The 25767-nt window shown below is 38.3% G+C and overlaps 1 protein-coding gene across 1 annotated transcript in view; it reads left to right on the top strand.

Annotated features, from left to right (window-relative positions):
* Positions 1–3252: 3252 nt before the first annotated feature.
* Positions 3253–25767, top strand: part of LOC106643295 (scavenger receptor class B member 1-like) — a 55065-nt gene continuing 32550 nt past the window's right edge. Inside the window, exon 1 of the mRNA XM_089592491.1 lies at positions 3253–3829. Within this exon, the coding sequence (XP_089448617.1) occupies positions 3604–3829 (226 nt within the window). The 5' untranslated portion in view covers positions 3253–3603. The remainder of the gene's footprint in view (positions 3830–25767) is intronic.

Genomic DNA, 25767 nt, shown 5'->3' with positions numbered 1-25767 from the left:
AGTGTAATGTATTTTACGTATTTAAATTTATTATTAAAGAATAGTTAAAATTTTTCAATAGTTTTTTATACTTTTTGAATATGGCTTTTCCTGATCAAATTGTAATGCATTGTTTTTAGCTGGAAAACATTTGGCTAAGCACTGTGTTATACCAAGTAATTATATAATGATTTTTTTTTTTTTTTTTTTTTTAACATCACAAATCGTAGATTGCACGTAAAAAATGTGCAGTGCATTAAAAAAGCAGTTAAATAAATAACTGTGCCCAAATTTGTGTATACACTTGCTTTATACTTGATAACTTCGCAAATCTAATAATTTGCAACAGTTGATGCAAATAACACTCTGACATCGTGGCTCTATTGAAGTTTTTGCGAGGGTGTTTTTACGTTTCCGGAAAATAGTTGACTAACGCTGATTAAAACTGTTAGTTGGAAATTTCGAATAACTTTTCGGCTATCAATTTGTCATCGCACAAGGACTCTGCTCGCGTGGACGAAAAATTTGTCACTTCCAAACACGCGCGTAAAGTGGATCTGCGTCGGCGTCATCGACGTTTTGTGGTTACGTATTTCCCTATTATTTTATTAAACCGACCAGCATATCAAATCCAATAAATCATGTGACTTGTTCTCTCAAGTGATAATACATATTTAATTTATTCTGTATGCAAGTTTCGGATATTTTTTACGATACTTTTTTCGAGCACATCAAACGCCGTTTTACGAGTATTCAAATTAAAAAATACGAGCCACTGACCGTTTTAACCATATTGAATCCACCTCTTTTCTCAGAATACCAGAGCTTGTTGTTGAAACGATTTAAATGGTTTTTTTTTATGCAAAAATCGTCGTATCAGGGAATAATATCGTCGAGATCACGAAATCCTTGGTATAGGTTTTCAAAGCTGCATATTTTAAAACAAAGAAAAACATTGGTTTTTTAAACAGTGACAAAAAATTATCGAATCACAAATTGATGCTTTATAACTGAACAACAAGTAGGATATTCTTGGTTCAGAGTTACCATTAACAAGATCGACATGTGCGTCGAGCGACGAACTAATGTGTTATTTGGATTTTTTATCATTCGTTTAAGTATTCGTATTGGATGGGCTCGAACTACATTAAGATTTTTTTTGTTTGTTTTGTTTTTAAATAAATACTTATTTACGTATTTATTTTTGGGCTTCATTGTAATCGAGTACATATATAGCCTTGGTATATATATACAGTAAGGCACATTTTACAATAGTAATATTTGGTACATATTTGTTACATTGTTGGTTACACAGTTGACATTATTAGATACAGTAAGTTCAATTCGTTGGTACGGTGATAATGTCCACAAAGACCACTTCAGCGAAGAATCTATGTGGTAGGCCATTGTGCTGCGAGAACGTCGCCCGATCCCTTCACGAGGAGCATTGCGTGGTGAAAAAGCACTAGTGAAAATTCACAGAAGTACTTGCTCGGGAGAGTCGCACTGGCCGGGAACCGAACCCGCAGTCTCCCGCGCGCCGTCCTGTAAACCAGCCGACCGAGCTACTGCTCGCTCATCCATGTTAACATACTGGAGTGTCTGATTGAATACGTAGTTTCAATTTTTCGACAGGATATAGTGTTAAATTGAAAAATTTATTTTTTTTAACACATTCACTACTGAAATTTGCAGAAATGTCGAAGGGAGAAGCATCAACAAGACTTTCGTGATGATAATTCATAGCCAATTTAGCTATTAAATTTATTAAACGAGCAATCTTATGTGTGAAATTCTGGTTCAGGTAGCACAAGAAACATGACAAATCTCAAGGGAATCCCTATAAATGATCGATCCAAGAAGGAATCTTGAGTGAGATTACAAAGCAAAACGTCACAATTAGAACGTGCAGCAAATGTCTATAGCAGTAAAGAAAATAAAAGAAGAATTAAAACTGATGATGGACGTAATTTTATCTTACGTAGTGGCAACGAGTCACAGCCTCTCTTTTTTTTGCATACATACCTAAATGATTTGTAGAAAAAATCTTGGAAGGGGAAAAAGAAGTGTATCAAACAAAAGGGGAGATAACGATACGGACACAGTGGTCCGAGCGACATTGGTACATTCAAAGACGCAGTTTCATCATACGTATAGGCTCGAGGAGGTTGAGATTTTGCTAAATAACTGTCCAATAAACATTTTATTTACGAGATGTCAAACTTGCCACGAAATTTCGCATTCAAAGGTACTTAATACCCGTCAACCACCGCAACCAGTAATTTGTTTCGTTTCATCGCAAAAAGGGGAAAAACACCAACCTGCTTGGAATCCAAAAGTTTGCCACGTCTGACGTACGCACGCACGCCACGGCAGCATCATCGACTGCGCGTCAAAATTTTTTGCACCCTCGGAACCTCATGGTAACAATTAACCCGTCTATCCGTTGATTTATGTACCGATTCTCGATTTGTTTTCTCTGATCCGGAATACATTTATATCATTTTCCGTACAACGCAACATGATCGGTCGCAATGTGAAAAAATTTTGACAGCACGATAAATCGACATGCGATACAATTTACCTTTATTTATGAATGTTTAACGAATTCAGACGGGAGATGTAGCCGTATTTTCCACGCAAATTTGATTCCATTTTTATAAGATCGGTAATGTTATGATCAGTGTTGTGCAACTCATTTATTAAAGTGACGCACTTTGATTCATCTGACAAACCAAAAAAAAAGGCAGATCAGAGCGCACCTGCGTGCATTAAAACCTGTCTCTCTTCCGATTAGTTCCGATTAGTTTAAACGACGGACCAACTGATTGGGCTAGGTTTTCGGGCACAGACCCGCATTTGATTTATTACCTCTAGTCAACAAAAAAAAAAAAAAAAAAAAAAAAAAAAAAGACCGTAGTGGCTTCCGTGTGTGCATCAACGTAAAAAATACACCCGGGCAACGTACGTCATCAGGACACCCCTTCCGAAAATCCTCTGCTCTCAAACACTATAACATACACCACCCGTCATCGAGTTGACATATCGACGCTCATTCCCAAACTACTACGGCGTTGCCCCTCTCTTTCCCTCTTGGCTAGGACACACGCAGCATCTAGCGCACGTGCTCCACCGACCACCTCCACTCGAGCGGGGAGAGAGTCTCTCTCTCTCTCTCTCTCTTAGCGGCGCTGCTGATACTACCTCACCATGGGCCGATTCGCGCGCGAGAGCTGGACACACTCATCCACAGACACCGCTGGCGTACCGATCGGTGCGCCAACCTTTACTCTCCCTCTCTGTATTTACTCGGCACCTGTTTCGCGCATCCTCGCTGATATAGTCCCGCGGTGCACCGCTCTTCCGGCCAATCGATTGTCCGACTCGGCCGCGAGAGCTCGACGCAAGCTCCCCTGCGTACTTGGACTTGCCGTTGGATCGGTTGGATGAACAAGTGTTGCTTGTTTCTCACGAGCACCCCATCGGGGTACTTTTGGCCCTCTGCCACTGCCGATCGCGGCTGGTCATCCGTGACCGAGGGTCGTCCTTACACAACTTCACTTCTCGGTGCTGTCGGTGGAGTTTCGAGCTCGTGGTTTTCGTGAGTTTGTAAGGAAGCGAACGATGAAGGATGCGATGTCGATTTGGAGCCGGCTGTCGGGCCGGCAGTACGCGGTCGTGAGCCAGAATGGAAAGTCTGACGAGCAGCAGTGGGAGCAGAATCTGCGCGAGAGCCAGGACCCGAGTCTGTACGCTCGGAGCTTGCGGCGCAAGTCCTCGGTCGTCGTCAACAACTTCTTCAGCAACGCCATTCCCGTCCACCCGGACGGTAGGCCCAAGTGGTCCGGAAGTAAGTTTTTTTTTTTCCCCCTTTTTTTGTGGTAGGTACGCGTAGCATTGTACATTTGCGTTTATCCTCCCTTTACTGTTGATCAAGCGGGGGGATGACAGTTTTTGTCGAGGATTTTCTAATTTCACGCGGACAGCGCGAAAAGTCATGGTTGTCTTTGAAAAATTGGTTGAATACCCCTTTTTTAAAAGTTATTGCTTAATATGTACAAATGTTTTTTTCTTTTTTTTTTGCACAAAAAATACAAAAATATTTTTAATAAGTACGGAAAATTAGCTTTACTGTTGATTATGAGAAAATTCATCCAAATTAACAAGCTAAAGGGTTCAATTATCAATTGTCTGGTCGAGAATTTAAAAAATAAATGGATATAAGTGTTGAAACTTTGACGTATGATAAACAATCAGTAAGTGTTGTTTTGAAACACTTGGATTTACAAAAGGATTCAAATTGTATTGGGATGCAGGAAACTATGAAATCAACAAAAGAAAAATAAGAAATAAGAGCTATTATATTTGGTAAATAATAAAATTAATTGTTTTCTTGTGTAATAACACATGTAATGTAGCTCCATTTGTTTTTTTTTAGGATTTGTAATTTGTGTTCATGGAACATTTCAATGACGTAAAAACTAAATACCTTTTTATTATAAGTATGATCATTTTCCGGTTGATGTAAAACATGTATGTAATCTTACTTGAATAATTTTTTTTGCTTAAATTTGTACCAAATATTTTTGTACAACTTGATTACGAAAAAAGTTCCTTGTCTCTTATGATCTGTTAACTCTATGCATTTATTTCTCGTTTTTCAAGCGTACAATGATAGTTATATCCTTAAATTATTATAATGTAATCGTATTAAACAATTCCGAGTAATACAGATTCCGTGAAAATGACGATACTCATATAATCTTCTAGATTAAATTTTTTGCACACAATTTTTTTTCACGAATGAATAATTTAAAATTCTCTTACCCAATCTTTCGATTACGAATTTTTTTTGTAATAGTATTTGGAAAAAAGGTATTTCTCACGTTATTATTTGAGTTAAAAGCATAATTTTTCACACTATCAAACAATACTGGAAACTCGTTCGAGTCTATCACTTTTCGTGACAGAAATCGAATTTTTCGAAAATAAGAGTTTTTTTATCATTAAAAATGTAACAGATTGCATAAATTTCTCAATGACATCAAATAGATTAGACCAGCAAAGTTGTCATATTTTTATGACTTCTCATTGTTAAAAAATAGTATTTTTTTTTGGCTTGTTATACTATTAAATAAATTTTCAATTAGGTTTTGCTAGGAAAAAAATATGGGGCTTAATAATCCTTTGAAATACTTAAGTTTGAAAAAATTCTTATTTTTGAACTCATCACAATTTTTCAATGTTTCTGCGTTAGATTATTGACGAAAATGTTTGCAATATTAAAAATTCATTTGAAACTTTACGCATTTTGACATACTGCACATTTACAAGCCCCTATAGTAATTTTACAAAACTTTTTTTTTCCGTGTTGTTGCTAACTAAATTATCTTTCTGTCAATGAGCCAAAGGGGTAAGATGGTCCAAACTCACAAGAGTCCTTCCCACGGCTACATCACTGCGTTAATGAATAGATAAAATTAATTTTATCGTAAAAGTAGGAACCCAAATTTATGAATACCTAGTATTCGAATTGAATTTTGTAAAGTGTTGAGTAAATCAGACTGCTAATAAGACTTATAGCATACAAAGTATGAAAAAAAAAATTTTCCGTAAGGTTTCAACGAAAAAGTGTTTTCTAGACTAAGAATTTGTAACATACATATTCCAAAATAAGCTTTTAATCTATTTTACACCAATTCTCACGACCAAACGTTTTTACCATGAATTTTGGGACTCGCGAAAGAGAACATGATAAAGGGTAAAAGAATTTTATATAACATGACTCGATTTTCCTACGCAACGCTCTTTGAGAAAATACAAATGAAACGTCTCACTTTTTTCATACTTAGATTTCTTGGGGTGTAATGTTAGCAGATGTATCATTTTAATTGGAAGATCCATCTGCTGAGTATAGTACTGATGTAGCGCACTTGTATACGACTAGTTCGTTTCAAAAAAACATTTCTATGATCTTTTATTGGTCTATCGTCTCATATATTTTTCAAAATCATTTTGGAGTTTCTGTCTTCAATCAGTTGTAAATTTTAATTTTTCTCACGATTAGTTGCACGTTTTTCATCAAATGATTACACAAGTCTTAATAGCCTACGTTATGGTGACAAGCAAATCATGAATGACGCTAGCCTATTAAGGCCTTAATAAACAGTTTGTAGTGTGGAACGTCAGACTTTTCCCGACCTTTAAAAAGCCGAGGTCTCCTAGAGATTTTTTGCCGTTGTTTTCTACTCAAAATGTTAATCGGAGCAGTTTTTTCAGAAGCTACTTTGTGCTCGCGCCGCAATGTAATCCGGTAATCATGCAAATGAACCAAACACCCGGGAATTACGTTTCCGAGTTATTTTTGTTGGATGCAATTATCGTGTGTAACTACTATGTCGCGCTTCAAAAGGCAATGAACGTAACAACGAATCCCAGCTTTCTACGAGAACTCATAGAGGGTTTTTATTTGTAAAAGCCAGAGAGTAGTAGAAACCGCCAAACAGAAGAAAACGTAATCACCATCGAACGTAGCTATACGTGACTCGTACGGATCAGGTGAGAAAAATCCGTGCATCACCGAATTACCGATCCTTTAATAGTTAAAAAGTCCAACCACGAGCACAAGAACCGTGAGATAATCGAAATCCTCCCGAACAAAGATACCGATCGCCACGTGGAAAAAAAATCGCCACATGCGAGCGAAGGGAGTCGGCGCGCGCAGTACCCACGACCATTGGCAAGCACTTGGGTTGGAAACACGCTCGACCTTGAAACGGCCTGCCAGAGCTTAAATTGCCCACTCGTTGGACGCACGACCGCGGCCCGAGTCCCCTTTCGCTGCTTCATTTGGAATTCAGCGCGGCCCCTCGCGAGAATCCAAGTTTGCAGATACGAGTGCGCGTTGTTTCGGGCGCAGCGAAAAATGTGGGATCTCTCGAGCTTGCGAGGAAATGCAGGATTCGGAGGTGGAGAGCTGCGTTTTACGCGGTTGAGGAGAAAGCGTGCAAAAGTGATCATGGGAAACGAGATTAGGATGCAGAGCGCCGATCAGCGGAAGTCCCGGGTTTTATTTTTGGTTTTCTGTAGCCTGTGGGTTTTGTAGGTCACTGGCGCGGCGATACTTACGCGGCTTAGTGAAGGCTTTAGTTGCATATGGTTCAAGCTTTTTTACTTGAATTTCGTGGCAATGTAATAATTTCTCTAATAAACGGGACCGTTGTGATCTTTGGCAATCATTTGTTAACGTTACCTCATTACTCATCTTTGGTCAGCATGTTTTTTTTTTTCACTCGTTTGTTTGCGTAGATGGAAAATTATCGATTCTTACCGATTAGTGTCCATACTGTGCGATCATGGACGATTTCGCAGGTAGGGAATCCCCTTCTATTGTAGCAATGCTTCTGACGTGGAGGCTTGAAAAAAATAATCCTCGGTCTACCTTGGCTGTCGTAACACGCCAGTTTGAGAGGCACAACTATTTGATACTCATAGTTAGACAATATGTTAATCACCAAGTATCTGAATTTATTGAATTGTGCATGATAAAAAATTAAATGTCTAGTGTACCTCCTGGGCGAGGCTCGACTGTCTCCACAATTACCATTTGATCAAAGTGGAAAAACCAATTTATTTCAACAATTTCTAAAGAAATACTTTTCACGTTGGCAAAATTTACATTAAAAAACGATCGCATCGTAAATTCTTCATACCCACCCGCGCACTCGGTAATCATACAAGTTTATAGGTACAGAAGCGTGAGCTCAAGAGTATTACAATATCATATGAGTATGTGCACAGCTTAGCGTGTAATGCAAACTCTTTTCGTCACGCACGCTCGGCCCTGCTTATCCACCCAACGCGTAAAAAACTCAACGCGTTATCCTTACCTGAAATGAAATATTATTCTACAACAGCCATCATCATGACCATTATTGTTACCAGTGGCCATTTTCGGTCGTTCGTGGTAGTTTATCCGTGAAAGTCTTATTTGTTTAGCGTGTCCACTTTAGGGTAAGATGCTCTGATTTTTATCACCAAACACCGCAATCTACGACTTCTATTTATACCGCATCGAGTCTCGGATCTCTCAATTTCTCAAAGGAAAGCAACAACAAGCGTGCGAAGCGAAACACGATATATTAATAACGATGTTATTTTAATCTCTTCGGGTTAGTGAAAGTCGATTACCATTAGACCCATAAATCTGCCCTAAATATCAATTCAACGCAAAAAGTGGGCCAAGCAAAACAAACGAAGGATCAACGGGTGTTGGGATCTCACGCGCTTCGCTCCAGCTATACTCCACACACTGTGGGTTTAATGACTCGCTCGCGCTTCGTACGGAATACAAGATCGTTGCCACCCGTGCGTGTAAACGCGTACCGTCCACAAACGCGTGGCCTGTCGCGACATCGACAGATAGACGACGCGAATCGAACGTAGACACCTACCCTACACCGATACTCTTTGAGTCATTTTGATGGAATCGAGCAAGGATACGCACACACCTGCGTCACGCGCTTCACTCGCTTTTTCGGCTCCCTAATGCATTTGCATGTTTCTTTGTGCTCGAGGTATAGGCAAATTGAATCGCCGAAGGATTTATCCCTTCTTCCCGAGTTGACTAACGCAAAAGGACGATTTCTCAAGCTATACGTGACCAACAAACTTTGTCCTTGTCTACGTTATTCCGTCTCGATTTTAAATGGGAGTGATCGTCACCACAATGCTCCCGATCACGCGAAAATTCGAGCCATCGATGTAAAAGTCTCCACAAATGACATTTTGCTCTGGAAATGCTTTCACATTAGCTGAGAATCTCACAGGATGCGTCTCGGAGAGAATGTAGGCCGCTTTGATAGGCGCGTCGGTTCGTAAATGTACTTACTCGGGAAAATAAAAGGGCGCCAAGATAGACCAGAACATTTACTTATGCTAAAAACCATGCACCGTGGAAGATTGAGGTCGTTTGCACCTTTTTTTTTCGCCACACCGTGCCATAGAGAGCTATTTTTTGCTTTTTTTTGCAGCTGTTTTTCGTTACACGGTTGCGCGTGGGGATTTTCAAACTTTTTCTCCAATCGCTTTGAGATAAACATCATCACCGGTGGCATACTTATGTAGGTTGCACTAATTAGCGCACCCAGAGATTGGCAAGTGTTTAAAGTACCTACACGAGGAACGCCATGTTTGTGTAATTTGTGATAAAGTGCGTGGCGAGTCAGTTTCATTTATCAGTGCGAAATTTGACCTCGGCACTCGTGACGCGGTAAACATCGCTGTATCATTGAGTTGTGCGTGAAAACCATTACGTCATTTAATTTGGGAACGAGACGAGGACGAACTTGAGTTTTTCCATGTCGAATTTGCATTGAATCCAAAATAATGATACAACTTTTAAATAAACATAAACATGAAAGAAAAACGCATTCTAGTTATTGAACTTTAAATGTACAGGATAGCAGCAAAATACTTTGGGATGTAAAACTAAAGTTAGAATAGAAAGTAACATTCTAGTTGGTGGTTTAGGTGAAAAATACAATACAATAAAAATCATAAAAAATGCATAATCACTGTCCACAAGAATAAATGCAAAACACTATCAGTCAACAAATTAAAAACTACAATATGTAGTAACTACACGATTTCCGCTCCATCTATTAATACGGTTGATTCATTATCTGACCCAGGGGTAACTCTCTAATCTACCTGGTACTTTAATACTCATATTAACAAAGTAGTGGCCAATTCATTAAAAACTTTAGGATCCATCCAACGATCTACACGTGATTTTATCAAGCCTGAATCCATCATACACTTATTTAAATCTCTTGTCTTGCCTCAGCTAACTTATGCCTCAGTTATTTGGACTCCCTATACACAAGCCAGTTTTTTCTTTGTTTAATAAAGTGGTTCATCGAGCTCTTCGCCTTCCCTCATATAAAACCAATAATTCAATGTCATATTTTGACCATATAACTACTTTCCACTTTTAACCAAATTTTTCTTACAATCCATAAAACTTCTTCATAAATACCACGACTGCTCACTTTTATTCAAACTTGCACATAATCATATACATTGTCTTCAATTATCTGCTCTCTTCCTATTTAGAAACCTCCACCACAACGTAAGAAACGCCCGGACTATTGTAGAACAAACCTATACGAATAATTACCTGTACTACTCACCTATACCTCTCCTAAGAAGACTCTTCAATTCCACATTTCAACATTTACCTAAAATTGACAATATATTGTACTTCAAATCAAACGTACGTATTCTTATCTCTGACCAACAGAAAACTTCAAATTAAACACCTTTATTGTCTACCTCTCTTCTTTTTACATTTAATTTTGTTACTACTTTATGATTGTACATTATGATTTATATTTTACTCATCCAAAATCCTTTGTTTTGCGCCCGGCGATTATTTACAAGCCAAATTTTAAATCTTTTGTAGTTGGGACTTTAGCCCGTCAGTTAAATAAATAAATAAGCTCCCTCAAACGTAATCGTTTCTCTAAGTTTATTTTCAAATAACAATAAAATCATACTAAAAGGATAATATCCGAGCTCCCTCGTGTTAATTGTTGTCACTTGGCATTTGTAACACAGCTGCAGCTCGTTCATCATCCCGTACATAAGTACTTGTCCTTTTTCCCACCCGGATTGAAGCCCTACTCGTGCAGCCTCTCGACATATCAGCCGGAAAAATGAGCTCGTAGCACTCGAGTATCGGGTTTAATCTCAATGTCATTGCTCGCATCACGTGCAAGTGAAACACCGCGGTCCTGACGTCACATTCGCAAAACGCACCATCAGCGGTGATCCTTATGTGTGTACCGGTTCAGACAAAGACCTCCTTGCGGTCATTGAAGCAGTTAACGGGAAGAGAGTGAAATTTACTTGCATGTGGCTTATCGCACATCAAATTATTGGCCGTAAAAATAAGCAGTAACTGAGAGAGAGGGAGGGACACGACCTTGGGTTTATCACAGCCCCACTCGTAAAGTGCTAATTTTTGAGGAGCAGGTAGCGGTAGCGGCTAATTGAATCGAAGCGCGAGCGAGTTACCAATGTACTTCCGTGTTTATGGTCCGTGTCTGCACGTGCACTCGCTTTTGCTGCAATTTTTTCGCTCGCCGAGCGCGCATTCGTGATGTCTCTCCCCGCCGAATCGTAAGAAGAAACGCTTTTCTCGCGCCTCCCTTTTAACTGCGAGCTTTAAATCATTTGGACGTTTTAATGGACTCTGCAAGTTATCCATTTATGGTGATGTCGTTTGTTTTTCCTTTTTTTTTTTTTTTTTTTTTTTTATCGTGTTCTGGTCTGGGGCTTATAACATATTGTGATGGTTTCTCTGAAAGTTTATAGTACGACATTGACGGCAGATTCTTTTGCCTTGTAAATAAACGATTTTCGTCAAAATCTCTGCAATAGAAACTTTTTTTACTCGAAGGAAAATCAAACCTCCGATCGGTCAAGAGATTTAAGTTATTTTTTTATTTCGTACTTACCTATGAAGAACGCACTGTTCAAAACTGAACCCAGACATGTTTTATTAAGAAGATGCAACTAATATGAAAAGTAGTATATAATTACGTCAAATTAAAGTACGCTGTTTTTTTATTAGTTTTTGATGCATCTGTAAAATTTTAGATCGGTGTACTTATTACCATAAGAATCTAAAAATATGAACTTTAATAGTTCCAAAAGAAAAAATTTTGAAAAAATTATTAAAAATCTTTTCATGATTTCAAAATTATACACTGCATTAAACATATAATTTCGTAAGTCAATGATTTCTCGTTACTGCAAAAAAAAAGAGAGACATTCCGAGACATTCACAATACTGTTTTTCAGATTTCCAAATTTCAGAACTCTAGCGTATGCCTAGGGACGTATGTCTATTATTCAATGCAGTACCAACAGTTGATTTTTTGTTTCTTGTTTGCTAAGATTTCAAGGACCTTACGATATTTTTAAATTTTGTAATAACCATTTGCATAATAACTTTAAAAAAAATATGCTACATACGAGTTATGTTTAGTGATTGTTATTTAAAAAATATACTTTTATAGTTAAGGTTGAAGGTACTTAAAAACTGCGTCCAAGGGCCTCCACGCAAACCGCAACTGAATAAACATAGGTAGCCTAATAGGAGAAATAATAAGCTTGGATCCAAGAAAGTGTAATTTCACGCATGCAATTTTTAGTTTAATTTAAATGAATGCATGGTACTTAAACAAGAACAAAAAGTTAGCTAATGAGATATACGAGGCAACAAACAAACGTAAAGAAATCTCCGCCAAATTGAATAACGAAATGCCATTCAAATTGCATTTATCTACGTAGTGGTAAAACCTAATAACATATTTAAATAAAAATGGCACTTTATCAATGAAAGAAAATAACAGCGTAGAAAAAATTGTCGAAACAATAGTCAGGCACAATACTGCCTCGCGATAATTCTCGATTCACGCGATCGCTCGAGATCCCTCGCCAAATGGTCCGCCACTCGTTCGGTCCCCAAGAAGAAGGGGAAAGGGAATCCACAGCGCGAAAACCAGTTCTCCCGAGCGCGGCTAGAAAATTTTGCGAGCAGAAGTTTCCAGATCCCGCGTGGAATTCCGGCCCGCGCTCTGCACTCGCTCGTTTTACGCCCCAGCGGGACCTTCTCTCTCGAGCTGCGCTTTGGGCCTTTTCAACTCGAGCGCGAGCGTGGTCTTGGGGTAATCAAAACTGGTCCTCTTTTCGGAAGGGGCCTTGGGGTTCGTTGCACCCGATACTCTGGCTTTTTTTTATTTTTATTTTTTTTTTTTTACGTCGTTTCTGTGACTCCAACAGAGCCCAACTCTGTCAGATTTTTTGGTACCTATACTAAATGCGACGTACCAAAGAGAAATAATGTTATTCCTGAATTTTTTATGAATACCCCATTGTTGTTGTCATTTACATGTTCCCACGATGAATGTCAAAGTCAGTTCTTCAATGACCCGGCTAATGGTGATTCCACCACTGCAATTAACTCGATAATAGGAGCAGAGGGTGGTAATTTATAGCCACGTTTTTTTACGGTCTGTATCGATCGGGTTGCCGTTCCGTGGCCATTGATTAAATTAACTTGAGACGTTCGCCTCGTCACACTTACGGGACGGAGTACAATAAAAAAAAAAAAAAAAAACCTGAAAATTCTATCGCCTCTCCTACCGGCTTATCGAAAATTGAGCAAAGTATGCAAACGATGAAGCTACCGTGAGCTATGTATTCCACTGAGGGGGAACCTGAAGAGAGGCTGATTAGCATCCGGTAATTGGGTTAATGTCACAATTACTTGGCCTCGTTGAAATTATAATGGCAAATATAGAGCGGCTAAATGCATCTCTGTCGGTGATTATAAATCTTTGAGTGATCTTGTGTGTATCAATGTGTAGCGTGTCCATCGGCTTATCGAAAAATGATGTGCAACTTGGTGTTTTGAGCCACGTTTCGATATGATGTTGATCGATGGGCAATTACTATATACATATACATTATGTAAAACGTCGCTATAACAGAAAAGGCTATAAATGGCTTTTTTTTAAGCGAACAATGTTGTGTAAACAGATAATTCAATCAAGTTCGTATCCTTGGAATTGAAATGAAAATGTAAATAGAGGCGGTATTGTGTATTGTGGACTCCATTGACGGCAATAGTTGTCGCACTTTATCACTCATGTGGACAAAAATAGTTTATTTCAATGACGATGAATTTTCACACCTTTTTTTGTCATTTGCTTATTTATTGAAGAAATTGCTGGTACAAAATGATGGAATGGAGATCTCAATATGAAGCAAAAGGAGAAATGGATGTTAACTGTGCCATCGGTAGGAAAAGCAGGATCCACCAATGGTGTTCACCAACGATGAAATACTTACTACATATTCATTAATAATCTTCATAAAATTAACTTTCATAGAAAATTTTATTAATGACTAACGTTTTGATCAGAGATACATGATATTTCGAATCTCTCTTTTTATATAGCTTCTGGCTGTTTTTTCTCACCACGTGTATAAGCATTCGTAAATCTCATACTCGATAATTATTTGAATTTGTACCCGATTCGGTGATGTATTTAAACGAATTTAAGCAAACTAGAAGGCAATTTGAATGGAGTTTCTACAAGCTGAAACTCAATCTATTGGCTAGTGTTAAAAATTGAGCAACCATGTTAATGGCACCCTAAACAGTTATTGATCCAAAAACAAAAATCACAAGGTATTAATTTCAGATAAACAATTTATCCATTTGTCATTAAACCATCTGGTTCAAATTTTAGAGAGTTTTATTCGCCATGAGAAGAATTCCCGTTTAACGAACTTATTATTGTTACAACGAACAACGGAACTGGTCTTACTGTATTCATCACTTTTTCGACCAACATTTGAAAGGTCGAAAACAATCGTCAATATCGAAATCAATTGGTCCAGAGCCCGATGGACGGATACACTGCAGAGAGCAGATAACAAACTCGTCACGGCGTCTGCTTCTTATCGGCGAGTCATACACACGCACGCGGCGACCAAAGTGCTCTCGCGCATCCAGCGCACACGGCGTACATCAGCGTTCAGCTCACGTACGAATCGCCGGTCGTTTCTGCCATAAAAGCGGGGCTGCTGTTGTTGTTGTTGCTGCAGCTGCAGGCGTCCGAAATTATTGCACTGCGCATTTAATTTTATATTCGTATGGCTCTTTGTCTACGGTATACCATGCCTAGGCTGGCAAAGGCTGATCTTGCCGTGGATGTTATTATCCGCGCGGAGGCGTCAAACGGTCCCTTGACAATGGCGTGTTTATCGCTGTGCTCGCGGGAGATCGAGCGAATGATAACAAGCAATGGGTATCATCAACAGGTGCTCGTGTAGTTACGCTCTCGACTGGCTTGGAATCAAATAAAGAGTGGGCAAGAGCGCTGTAGGCGAGAGATGAGGAGAGGAGGAGCTTACATCGTGTACCGGTAACGGGGAAGCGGAAGGTTTCATGTAAGATCTGTCGTCTCTTACGTGCGGGTATTCATATATACGTGGTACTCTGTGTAATTGGGATTTCGGATTGGCCGTTTCCACATGCGTATACTCCCATGTCTCCGAAAAATGATCGGATGGTAGATTGCTGTACGTACCCATCCAGATACAAATTTTCACCTCTTGTGGGTAGTCATTCGGCTTGTTTTGAGGGTCCATTTTTCTCGATGCTGGAAAAGTATGTGTCAATATCGTGGGATTACCCCATATCGCATGATCAAACTTTTTCGTTACGATTCAATACAAAGTACCATTAACACTGCCTGTTCTCGAAAAAAAAAAAAAATCATCGATAGCGCCGAAAACAAGATTTAATTTGAGCTTTTGTTTCAAATGGTATGTTATTTATGGTGAAAGTTGCGGACGATTCAAGTCCATCTACAAGCTTCAAAATAAACAGAAACTTTTTATTTCAGGCCAAGTGCCAAAACTGTAACGTGATCCAGACTATTATTTATGGCTACTCTTATTGCAATATATCTTTCTTAAGGGTACCAAATCGGTTAAACTGATTATTCACAGAACGTAGAACGTTCAGTCAGGAGGATGTCTCACGCAAAAGTTTTTGTGTCAAATAGTGGTTCCTCGGTTGCATGACTTTTCGGAGATTCCAGCGTGTAGGCTTACCATAGCTCTCTTTCTCTCTTTACCTCTCGAACGCGATAGAAATTTGATCGAGCGCGGCGCAATAGAGAGCGTTTTGGCTTCTTCCCGAGCTGTGGACTCACAACCCGATCAAGGGCTCGGATCGCTTTTCTTGCTTCTTATCGTTTCGTGGCTATCAGATATCTCGTACCTTGTTTGGAGCTAGGAAAATGGGTACATCGAGTCTAAAATAAGGGTTTCCTCGATGCTCCTAGTCTATGGCGTATAGGAAACACTTTCGTACCCAAGAAGCGCAGTTTAAACCACAGGCTTTTGTTTTTTTTTCGAAAACTGGTGAGATTGAAGGACTGCGATAAGATCCTTTGCGCTTGGCATGTGAATTTCCACACCTCGGTCGTTCCAATCGATTTTTTATGTCAGGTTATAGCATTGCATCATCAGGCAATGGATACCTACCATAAAATCAAATTTTTCCTCATTGTTGAGCACGTATATGCACTTTTCCTCAGGCGTGCAAAAAATGCAAGTGCAACAAAGTTTTTACCGATCCTTAGTTTGATTGTCCGAATCAATCATGATTTCATCAACTTTGATCATCACGCGTTACCCCTCCTCTTCACCTACAATTAAGCATTAAAATCGACTTGATGCGTCTCTGCGATTGTTGATACTTTTTTTTCTCTCTACGATTGATACGGAAAAAACAGTTTTTAAATAGTTTACTTACATTAAATTTAACAATTGAACGCATTATGTACATCCAAATTGCGTAATGATAAAATCTAATTGCTGATTATTATCCACTACTAATAGAAAACAAGGAGATTCATTTTTAAATAATTTATCAACTAAACGTTGTCTAACACGAGCACTAGATGTCCATTCCCTAAAAGCACGTAAATTTTGATACATATAATTATGCTCTACATATTCTGGAACTATGGGGGTGGCGCACGGAGTACGCGTGCAATCATACGAGCCGATTCGCGATCGTGTTGTAATTTTCCGATCCAACGCTATGCACGTAAAATAAGTGTGATACGCGCACGCACGTAGCTAAAGAGGAAGAGAGATGGAGAGAATCAAGCGAAAGTAACGCCAAGGGAGTAACTATATAGGTACAGCGGGTAAATAGTAATGGCCAAAGTGGAAGTGCAATATGATTTTTGAGTGGCAAGGTGGTCTGCTCCGGATAGGCGAGTGCTGGACCGGATTGATTACATGGTTGCAGAGGTTGTCGAGGGAGAACGAGATTGCGTCGGCTCGTGTTTGGGATCTATGCCGCTTACTGCTATCCTAAAAGGTGTTACTGGTTTTCAGAATTTTCATTTTCGCGCAAGTACACCTACTCCTACTTTTTTTGACTAGTTTATAATTTGTGGAAGAAAAATAAGAATAAGTAATTCTCATACCTACACTCAACAATTGTATCTGTAAATTAAGCTGTGCTTTTTCATTCCCTGGCTTTCTTCGTTGATTACCTACCAATAGATCTCAAACTTTCTGCTAATGAATGTAAAAATTGAAGAAAATCATCACGCAAGAAATGCAATAATTTGATTTCATCACAAATTTCTTAATGGTTAATTAATCGAATCATAAGCACAATAGTTAAGTAAAAACGTTAGTTTTAAAATGTTTCTTGTATATACTACGTAACTAAATGAAAATGAAAATCAAGATATCCTCAAACATTGTTTTATTGATAAAACTAAAAAGTGTGCAACTACTTAAAGTCTGAATGTCTAAGAACCTTTATGCTTCACATCAGTTGTGCATTAAAGAAACCTATTTTTACTAACAGTGTACATGTACTCATAGGTATTTCCATACAATACAGGTATATGGAAAAAATCACACTTCCACAAGAGTCATCAATCGGTATTTCACTCACTGACATACACACGAGAGATCGTCTGGCTGTCTCATACTGCAGGTGATTATGGTTTTGTGGTTACTGTACGGAATACTAAGTATACGTTGTTAAATGCTCTTGTGCCCAGGTTTTGACGATCGCAAAAAAAGTACATAAGTCTTTCTCCGAAGCAGGTTATTGTTTAAGATGGTAAGAAATTCCGTGTATAGGAACCAAGAGTATTTTTGTAATTATTAATTTTATTAAGCAGGTGAAAACACTTATAAACATATTTTAGAGATACAAAAACAAAAGTTAAATAGTGAAACATATTTTTCTTTGATTGAATAAATTTTATGATAAGGTGTAAGATCCCAATTGAAAGTGTCTAATAAAAACTGATCAATTTTTTTTGTCTGTTTATATTCGGTTTTTGAACTAGGAAAGCCACACAAAAAACAATAACGTTAAAAGTTAATTTTTCTCCTATCTATTTTTTTACCAGCACAAGATTGAACATAAGTAAATTGACAAATTTAGTCGTACCATCCAAATGGCAACACCAAAACAGGGGGCTCATGTGTTTTATGTGGAATTTTGATAAAAAGTTTTTTTCGTACTTTTTTTAAGATTCCATGTAAAATACTTGAACCCCCCTGTTTTGGTGTTGCCATTTGGATGGTATAACTAAATTTGTCAATTTACTTATGTTCAATCTTGTGCTGGTAAAAAAATAGATAGGAGAAAAATTAACTTTTGAATGTTATTGTTTTTTGTGTGGCTTTCCTAGTTCAAAAACCGAATATAAACAGACAAAAAAAAATTTTATCAGTTTTTATTAGACATTTTCAATTGGGATATGCTTCGGTCCATAAAGAGTTTACTGTGGCTATCAATTGTTTTTTAGTTTTTTTTGACCTTTTTTTTTCGGGGGCAATGGTCTTTTACTTAACGAAAATTGTTGTAGGATTATGTTTTATTTTTGTCATGATTCAATGTCACCGCATTTGACGTTATTTTTGCAATGAATGTGTAGCGGTAATGTATGGTTATCGTAATCAAGCGGGTTAACCATGATTCGGGAATTCTATGAAAAATCTATAATTAAAATGAAGTGTAGTGAGTAATAAAAATAAAATATGTAAAGTAGTCTCAATTCCTGTTTTGCATTGTGTTGTAGATTTGTCAGTTGTAATTAATTTTTGAAATTAATGAACACTGATCTAGGAACAAATCAAAATATGATATTTCACTTGTTAAAATTATATAATTTACGACAAAAATATTTGAAAGTATGTACATGATCAAAAATTACAAAAAAAGCGGTAAAACACATTGTTGTGGTTAGTATTTCAGAGCTTCGAACGATGTCATTAGAGCACGATTGATTGATTAACATACAATAAGCCCGCAAGACATAAAGGCCCCCATTAATATCGAAAGTGACTTTCGATTACCAGCACCAAAATGTCTCGGGCCATTGACACTGCCGTCAACAGTTCAATGTCAACGGGATTTCGGGTGATTTCAGTTTTAATGTTCATGTCTTCATCATCGTATTTACATATTTCTCTACAAAACACCTGTCGTGCGCGTGAAAAATCAACCACGGTGCAGCGTCCTCTCCCACCATTTTTTTCTCTTTCTTTATTTTCCTTACTTTAATCATCATTTCAAATGAGATACGCGTAAATTATAACTCTTATCACGAATGTACAGGTTTTCTAAACATAAGGCGAGTCTCAATATTAATAATATTCACCTTTTTACTTGCTTTCATTCAACTTTCTATAGAAAGTATACTCTATTTGTCGATAATGGCGAGGATTGAATAATGATGTGATTAATCTTCAACACATTCCTAGACTAGTTGGAACATTATTAATTTCGACAAAAGTTCTCATAATAGCTGCTTCTTAAAAGTGGCAATGTAATAAAGTGTAAACGCATTACATTAAACTTCCAATTTAGCTCTATTTAATTGAATATTACAGGTTTGAACCACATGTAAAGTCACTTTAATATCTTTCGCTCTGCCCATGATGGAGGTGTAAGAATAGAGCATCACGTTCTACTGAACGCTAAGGTCTACGACGATGCTACAGAGTGAGAGAGCGCGCTGCAACTTGGACCCCTTTCATTGTCCTTCTCTCGAAATCGAGATTGTGCAGTGCGTCTGTGCATGTTTGGCTGAAAAAGGACAACAGCGGGGGGGATCTTGCACCGTTCTCTATCACTCCTGGAATCAAGCAGCTTTACCTGTCGAGTGTTCTTTTCTTATATGAGGAAATCCACAAAAAATATCCCTTTTTTTGTCCCCCATTTCAATTAAAAAAATTTCTTGAGCCACACCCTACGTGAAACTGGGCTCATTTTACTCGCAGTGTGATATATTATGACGAAAAAATTTTGAATACATGTTTCATTGAAGGTGAGATCCTTTTTCTGCGTCTCACTTGTTAAAATTATATCTCTATATGTGATAGCTATAGATATAATTTTACGATGTGAAACGTAAAAAAAGGGTGTCATCCTCAATGAAACTCGTATTCAAAATTTTTTCCGCGTAATATATCACACTACGAGTAAAATGAGATCTATCTTAAAGGTGTGCTGTGTCTCGAAATGTTTTTTATTAAAATGGGAGACAAAAAAGAGATATTTTTGTGGATTTTCTCTAATACATATACCATATATGTATATATGCCTACGCTGCTCTCGATGGCTTGTCTTACTTAACGTGTCTGTTTCTACTTAATTTTTCGAGCTATACTTAGTCTCTTTTGGATTGAAAGTCACATTTATACCGTAGACTGATTCATTAAAGATGAAAATTATTGGTAAAAATATACGTGCGAACAACATAGAAATAAATAATCACAACAATTATCCAGTTCTTGTACATTTTCGTTGTCATCGAATACTTTACTGACGTTTGCTTTTATCAATCATGCGTAGGGCACACAATTACTTTCCTCTTCAAAAATACTGGGTGAAAATACGTTTTTCTGATTCATTGGTATATTTTTTATATAGCTTTCCATTCATACTCTTGTCGAGAAATAGAAGGAAAAAAAAAAGTGATGTACAGATACTCCGAGAAGTTAGTGTCTACACACAAACACACGCTTAAACAAACAAATGTGCATTCCTCGAGAATAATTTCAACCGAACGATTCAACGATACTGTCTCCCGATCGATATAAGTGAAAACTAACGGTACAGATTGCCATAGAGAAACACTCTCAAGTATCACTTACCTCTCGGGATGTGCGCGCGCGTAGCTAGCTGTTGGTAATTTTGAAAATTTACAACCTTCGTAAAGCCATAAGGACTAAGGACGAGCTTTATTTCGGGGTCAGCGTGTCAAAAGCGTGCCGTGTGGGCTATGCGCGGTCGACGACGTCAAACTTAGTGTGTTTTTAACATTTCTTCTAAAATTTTCACCTGAAACATGACAAATTTTGGGAACTGTTGTCAACTCATGTTTGCCATGTTTATTTTTGATAATTTCACGTTGCCTCACTTTCTGAAAATTACAAAAAAAATTTTCAAATCTTCCAATTAAGAAATACCAGAAGTTAAGTACTCACAGTATTCAAAGGTTGTTTTAACTGAGCTTGAAAATACATACATTTTTCAAAGCTCTAAGGAATTACTAAATATTACACAACTAGACGATGAGATTAACGGAACATTTAATGAAAACAGTTTGCCATTCGTAAAAAAACATATAAATCAACCAAATTCAAACAGAATAAGGATTTAGAAGAAAAGTTCGCTCCACATAGCTACTTTGAGAAACTAAAATAAAAATGTGTATAAATACACATCTTATTAACTCAAGACTGACGAGTTTTTTCATACTCGAGGAAGCACACGTGTGTTACTAAAAAAATCATTGTCTCGGAGGCGTGCCTCTCCAAAGTTTTTATCGTTTAATTTCAAAAAACTCCCCGCAGCTAAAGTTTTTTTTCATCGAATCGCTCTTAAACGTGACACAACAAGCGACCGAGCTCCTTTGCTTTGGTCCACATCAAATGCATTTATAAATGGACTGAATGCAAGCGGCGTGAGTCCGTTTCTAAACGACCGCATTAAGAATACATACGTACCTATGTATATGTACAAACGTGCAAACGTGTACAAATGTCATGCGAAGTGGCCTCAGTTGTGTGGTTTGCATCAATCAGCCGAGCGACGAGTCATCGCTCGTTGCTGACAAGAGCCCGGCTGCAACGGATCTTTGATTGGCCTGTATATACGGCCAAAAGCCATTTAATACACGTGCACAATGAGGGACGTGCATCCATTCTTTGCGTACCTCGAAAAATAATTCAGATGCTAGAGCATTGTTGACCTCCGGTGGATAAATGGTGGTGAGTTAGCGTGCACGTATAGTTGAGTGTAGGAAGCGAGATTTACCTTTCGGGTATCCCTCGTAACAGGAAAATTTGCTGTTTGCCGTACTTAAAAATGTGGAACATGTGTGCTCTCGTGCCTCAACTCCGGAAATAGATAAAAATCTGGATGGAGCTTTTTATGGAGCTTATATACTCGCAGTACAGTTTCAAACAAATAATTGCAGGTCAATGCGTTTTTACTTTATTTTACAGCTTGAATCGGACGTAAAAATCAAGTTTTGAGAAATAGAGTTAAAAATAGTTTTTTTGGTAATAAGTGCAGAAAACATAGTCTTCCGCACAAGTATCTCGGACGATAGTGTGAGGAACAATTGTTTTTCATACGTGGATACATGAAATATTGGTAGGACTGAACAAGTCATCAGCACTGGCATTTAATATTAAAGGTCTTGCAACTAAAAATTTCAGAACCGAATCCACTATCATTAACTATAACCATTCGTTTTGGACCATTTTCGGTACGTAACCATCGGGCACCTCAACTGAACCATCCAAATTCCGTACAAGTAGTTTGTAAGGTAAAAGTACGTAATATGAAACGTGCCCATATTATGAAAACTCAAGATTAAATAAGCATGAAAATTCTAATAATAAAAATAAAATATACTGAAGAATCTCTATAATACTACCGTATCAAATTAACAAAAATAGTAAACAATTTCAAACATTATTATATTGAAAAATATATTATTACGAATCTGGTTTTCATAATACGGACAGTTTGAAACATAACTTGCAATTTGTGATGTTCCTATTTATGAAACGCACGAGCCCATTTAATTAACATGTAAATTTCATAATTGGGACTTGCGTCTCATAAATATGGACACAACTTTTTAGCTATTCCATAGTTATGGACATTTTGATCGTGTCAATATTTGCTTATAAAATTATTTTTTTACATCTAAATTTAATTTCAAAAATGTCAATTTGTTCAGAAGAGCATAGCGCTTCTATTAAAACCAAAAATTATGGACATATGACTATTTTTTTATTTAATATTGGTCGATGAAACGCAACAATCGAAATTTGTATCCATAATACGTACTTTTACCTTATTCAATACCTGCAGTGGAAATGAAGTACTCGAGATTTTCGTCTCAAAAACTATTGATTCGAATCGTGATCACCCTAAAGTAAAATACGTACGCTGCTAACCGGCAGAGCCAAGTTGTCTTGCTATCATTAGATGGGGAAATATCAAATATAGGTACGCGCGTCATCTTAAATTCAAGTCGATTGTGCGTGCATTTTCTGCAAATTACGCCATGTCATATGTCAGAAAAAAAAAAAAAAAACCATCAGCAAGGAAACGATTCATTTACATAAACTAACGTGTAATAATGGACATAAAAATGGCAACTATTATTCGATCAACGTAGACGAAATACGTGCAAAGCTCAGTACCGTTACTTCAAGTTGAGAAAGGGGGGGGGGCGATCATCAATCCATTAACGTCGCGACAGCGACACATACCACTTTTGCACCAAACGAATAAGAATCACTCTCAGAGTATTGTTACGCACGTATACGAAGACAGCTATTTTTTCTCCAGTTCCACTGTTCAAGGGAGCGGAAAAACAAGAAAACAAAAAAAAGGAAAAAAAGAAATATCGCCTTTGTTTGCGCAAAGCCAGGATTTTCCCGCGATTGCCGTAAAATAGCGAGCGACCGACGCGTCCTTATTGCACCCGCAGCCATTCCCTCGCTACTTACTGACCATTAAAAAAGTGCGCCATGAGCGCGTTGGATTAAGTGAAAAAAAAAGAAAAAAAAAAAAAAACACACGAGCAGAATCGCACCGTGCGACTACGCAAGTATTCGGTGTCTAATATTTTTTACTGTTTGATCCGTCCGCGGTAATGGAGTCATCTGTATTCAAGCGGGAGCCCGCGGAAATGAATAATTTATCGGGAGCGTTTGTCGTGCGTGTGTGACCTCCCCCTCTCGACTTTTCTTTTACGATCGGTCAATCGAGTCCATCATTTGGCGATTACGCCCTATACACGCTGTACTGCTCGGTCGATCTCAGGAAAAAGGCTTGTCGCGAGCGATATGGCTAGCGTCGAGTCGCTCTTTGCCTTAAGATTTAAACTGCGCTCGTGACCCTTCCGCCAGCTTTTCAAGATCACGGTCGCCAAGATCATAACGTCCCTCCAACTTGCACGTGATGCGTTACGCAATTCACGATGTGTCGACCGTACCGATATCAAAAAGCGCCCGGGCCGACGTAACATCTCTACCGGGGATTACGTTGGCGTTTTTTTTTCTCCCCTTACATCAGCCGCAGACGTGACTTTTGATCAAGTTTTTGCGAGCGATAAGTACGATACCTGTTGATGTGCCAATACGCTGCTTTGGTGCTGGTGCAGCCTCATTTGGATATACTCGATTATCTGGAGTTCATTCACGTTTTTTTTTTCACGAGTTTTCCACCTGCCGACCATATTTAATCATTTAGTTGAGGCATGTCATGCGAATCGCGCGTACCTGTCGCTATTTCATTCGCTCTCCAACTTTTGCGAGTGACGCATGTGGCTGTCGGTACTTGTGATTCGAGGGAACGCGTCGCGCGCACGCGAAATTCAGATTCGCGCAAGGACGCCGAAGACCAGCTTAGGAGTAGAGCAAGCAAAAACAAAGAAAAGCCCGAAAGAGCCAAAGACAATTCTGACTCACATCCGCAAAAAATCCCGAAACGCGTAAATATGTGGCGTCAATGGTGCATGCGGATTCCGGATGTCCAAGCTCCGTGCTTCTTGAGCCTTTTGACTCGATTGGTTTGTCGAAAATGTGAGGTATAGACTGATACATGCTGTTTCTTTCGAATCTGACTGCCAGAGGGTGGGACACCTGGGTGACAGGGATGATCTTTTCGGCACTGATCGGTAAAACCACATGTACCGAGAAATTCCCATTCAAGTTGGTATTTACTCATCTTTTTTATTTTAAAACTCAGTTGCAGTCATCGGGGTGATATTAACCTATACTTATCTCGTACGTGTGTCATTCCGGGTTTTTATCCACTCCTGTGACATTTGAAGAATACCTAATTATCAAGTCCACAACTGAAATAAAAACTGTTCCTTTGGCTCAAGATATTCGTAAGCAGTTAGGAAGTGTTTAGATTAAAGAAACGGAATCTCGTGAAAAAAAGAAACATACTTTAGTGGTTCTCTACGTTTGAAAGCTAAATCGCATGTATGCATGATTCGCAACCAAAATTATTGAGTCTGTGGAATATGGGTCAATGCTGGCATCGACGAGTATGCGTAGGGAATCGGCTATGATGCATGTCAGGCCATTTATTTGGAATTTTCTGTTGTGCGCGTCAGTCGCCACAAATAAAGCAAAAATGCGGGAGAAAGAGAATCGAGATCGCGAGGCGGCACAATTTCTCGAGCGGTGCGAGCTCAGGGACGCGATTATCGACAGCTACCGAGCGGAGAGGCAGAGAGAAGATCAGGGTCAAAGTGCTCGGCATTCCCGGTACACCTACGTATCGGGGATGCGGGCAAATCACGCGGTACTTTGTTCTTTTCTCTTTCTGTTGTGCCTTTACCAATAATAACAATAATAATATATAGTCTCGTGAAAACTTGCCACGGCAGCGACTTTTATTGCTTGTTTTCTTCGAGGGGTAACTTTTTGTCTTCTTTTTTCGATCGTTTTTCGATACAACAACGTGCAGCATTTATTTTAATTACTTTCTCTCGCACAGCTTCTGACACGCATGAGGTGTGGCCCGTACGGTTCTTTGTTTGGATTGAAAATACTCATAAAAAAACGCTGTTGGTTGAAATAAATTGCCATTATCTTTCTGTTTTCTCC

Source organism: Copidosoma floridanum, unplaced genomic scaffold, assembly GCF_036245765.1.
Source record: "Copidosoma floridanum isolate Cflo_tuat_1 unplaced genomic scaffold, Cflo_Japanese_pri ptg000018l, whole genome shotgun sequence".
NCBI lineage: Eukaryota > Metazoa > Arthropoda > Insecta > Hymenoptera > Encyrtidae > Copidosoma > Copidosoma floridanum.
Note: the sequence above shows the minus strand (reverse complement) of the source record. Positions and strands in the feature narration are given on the sequence as shown.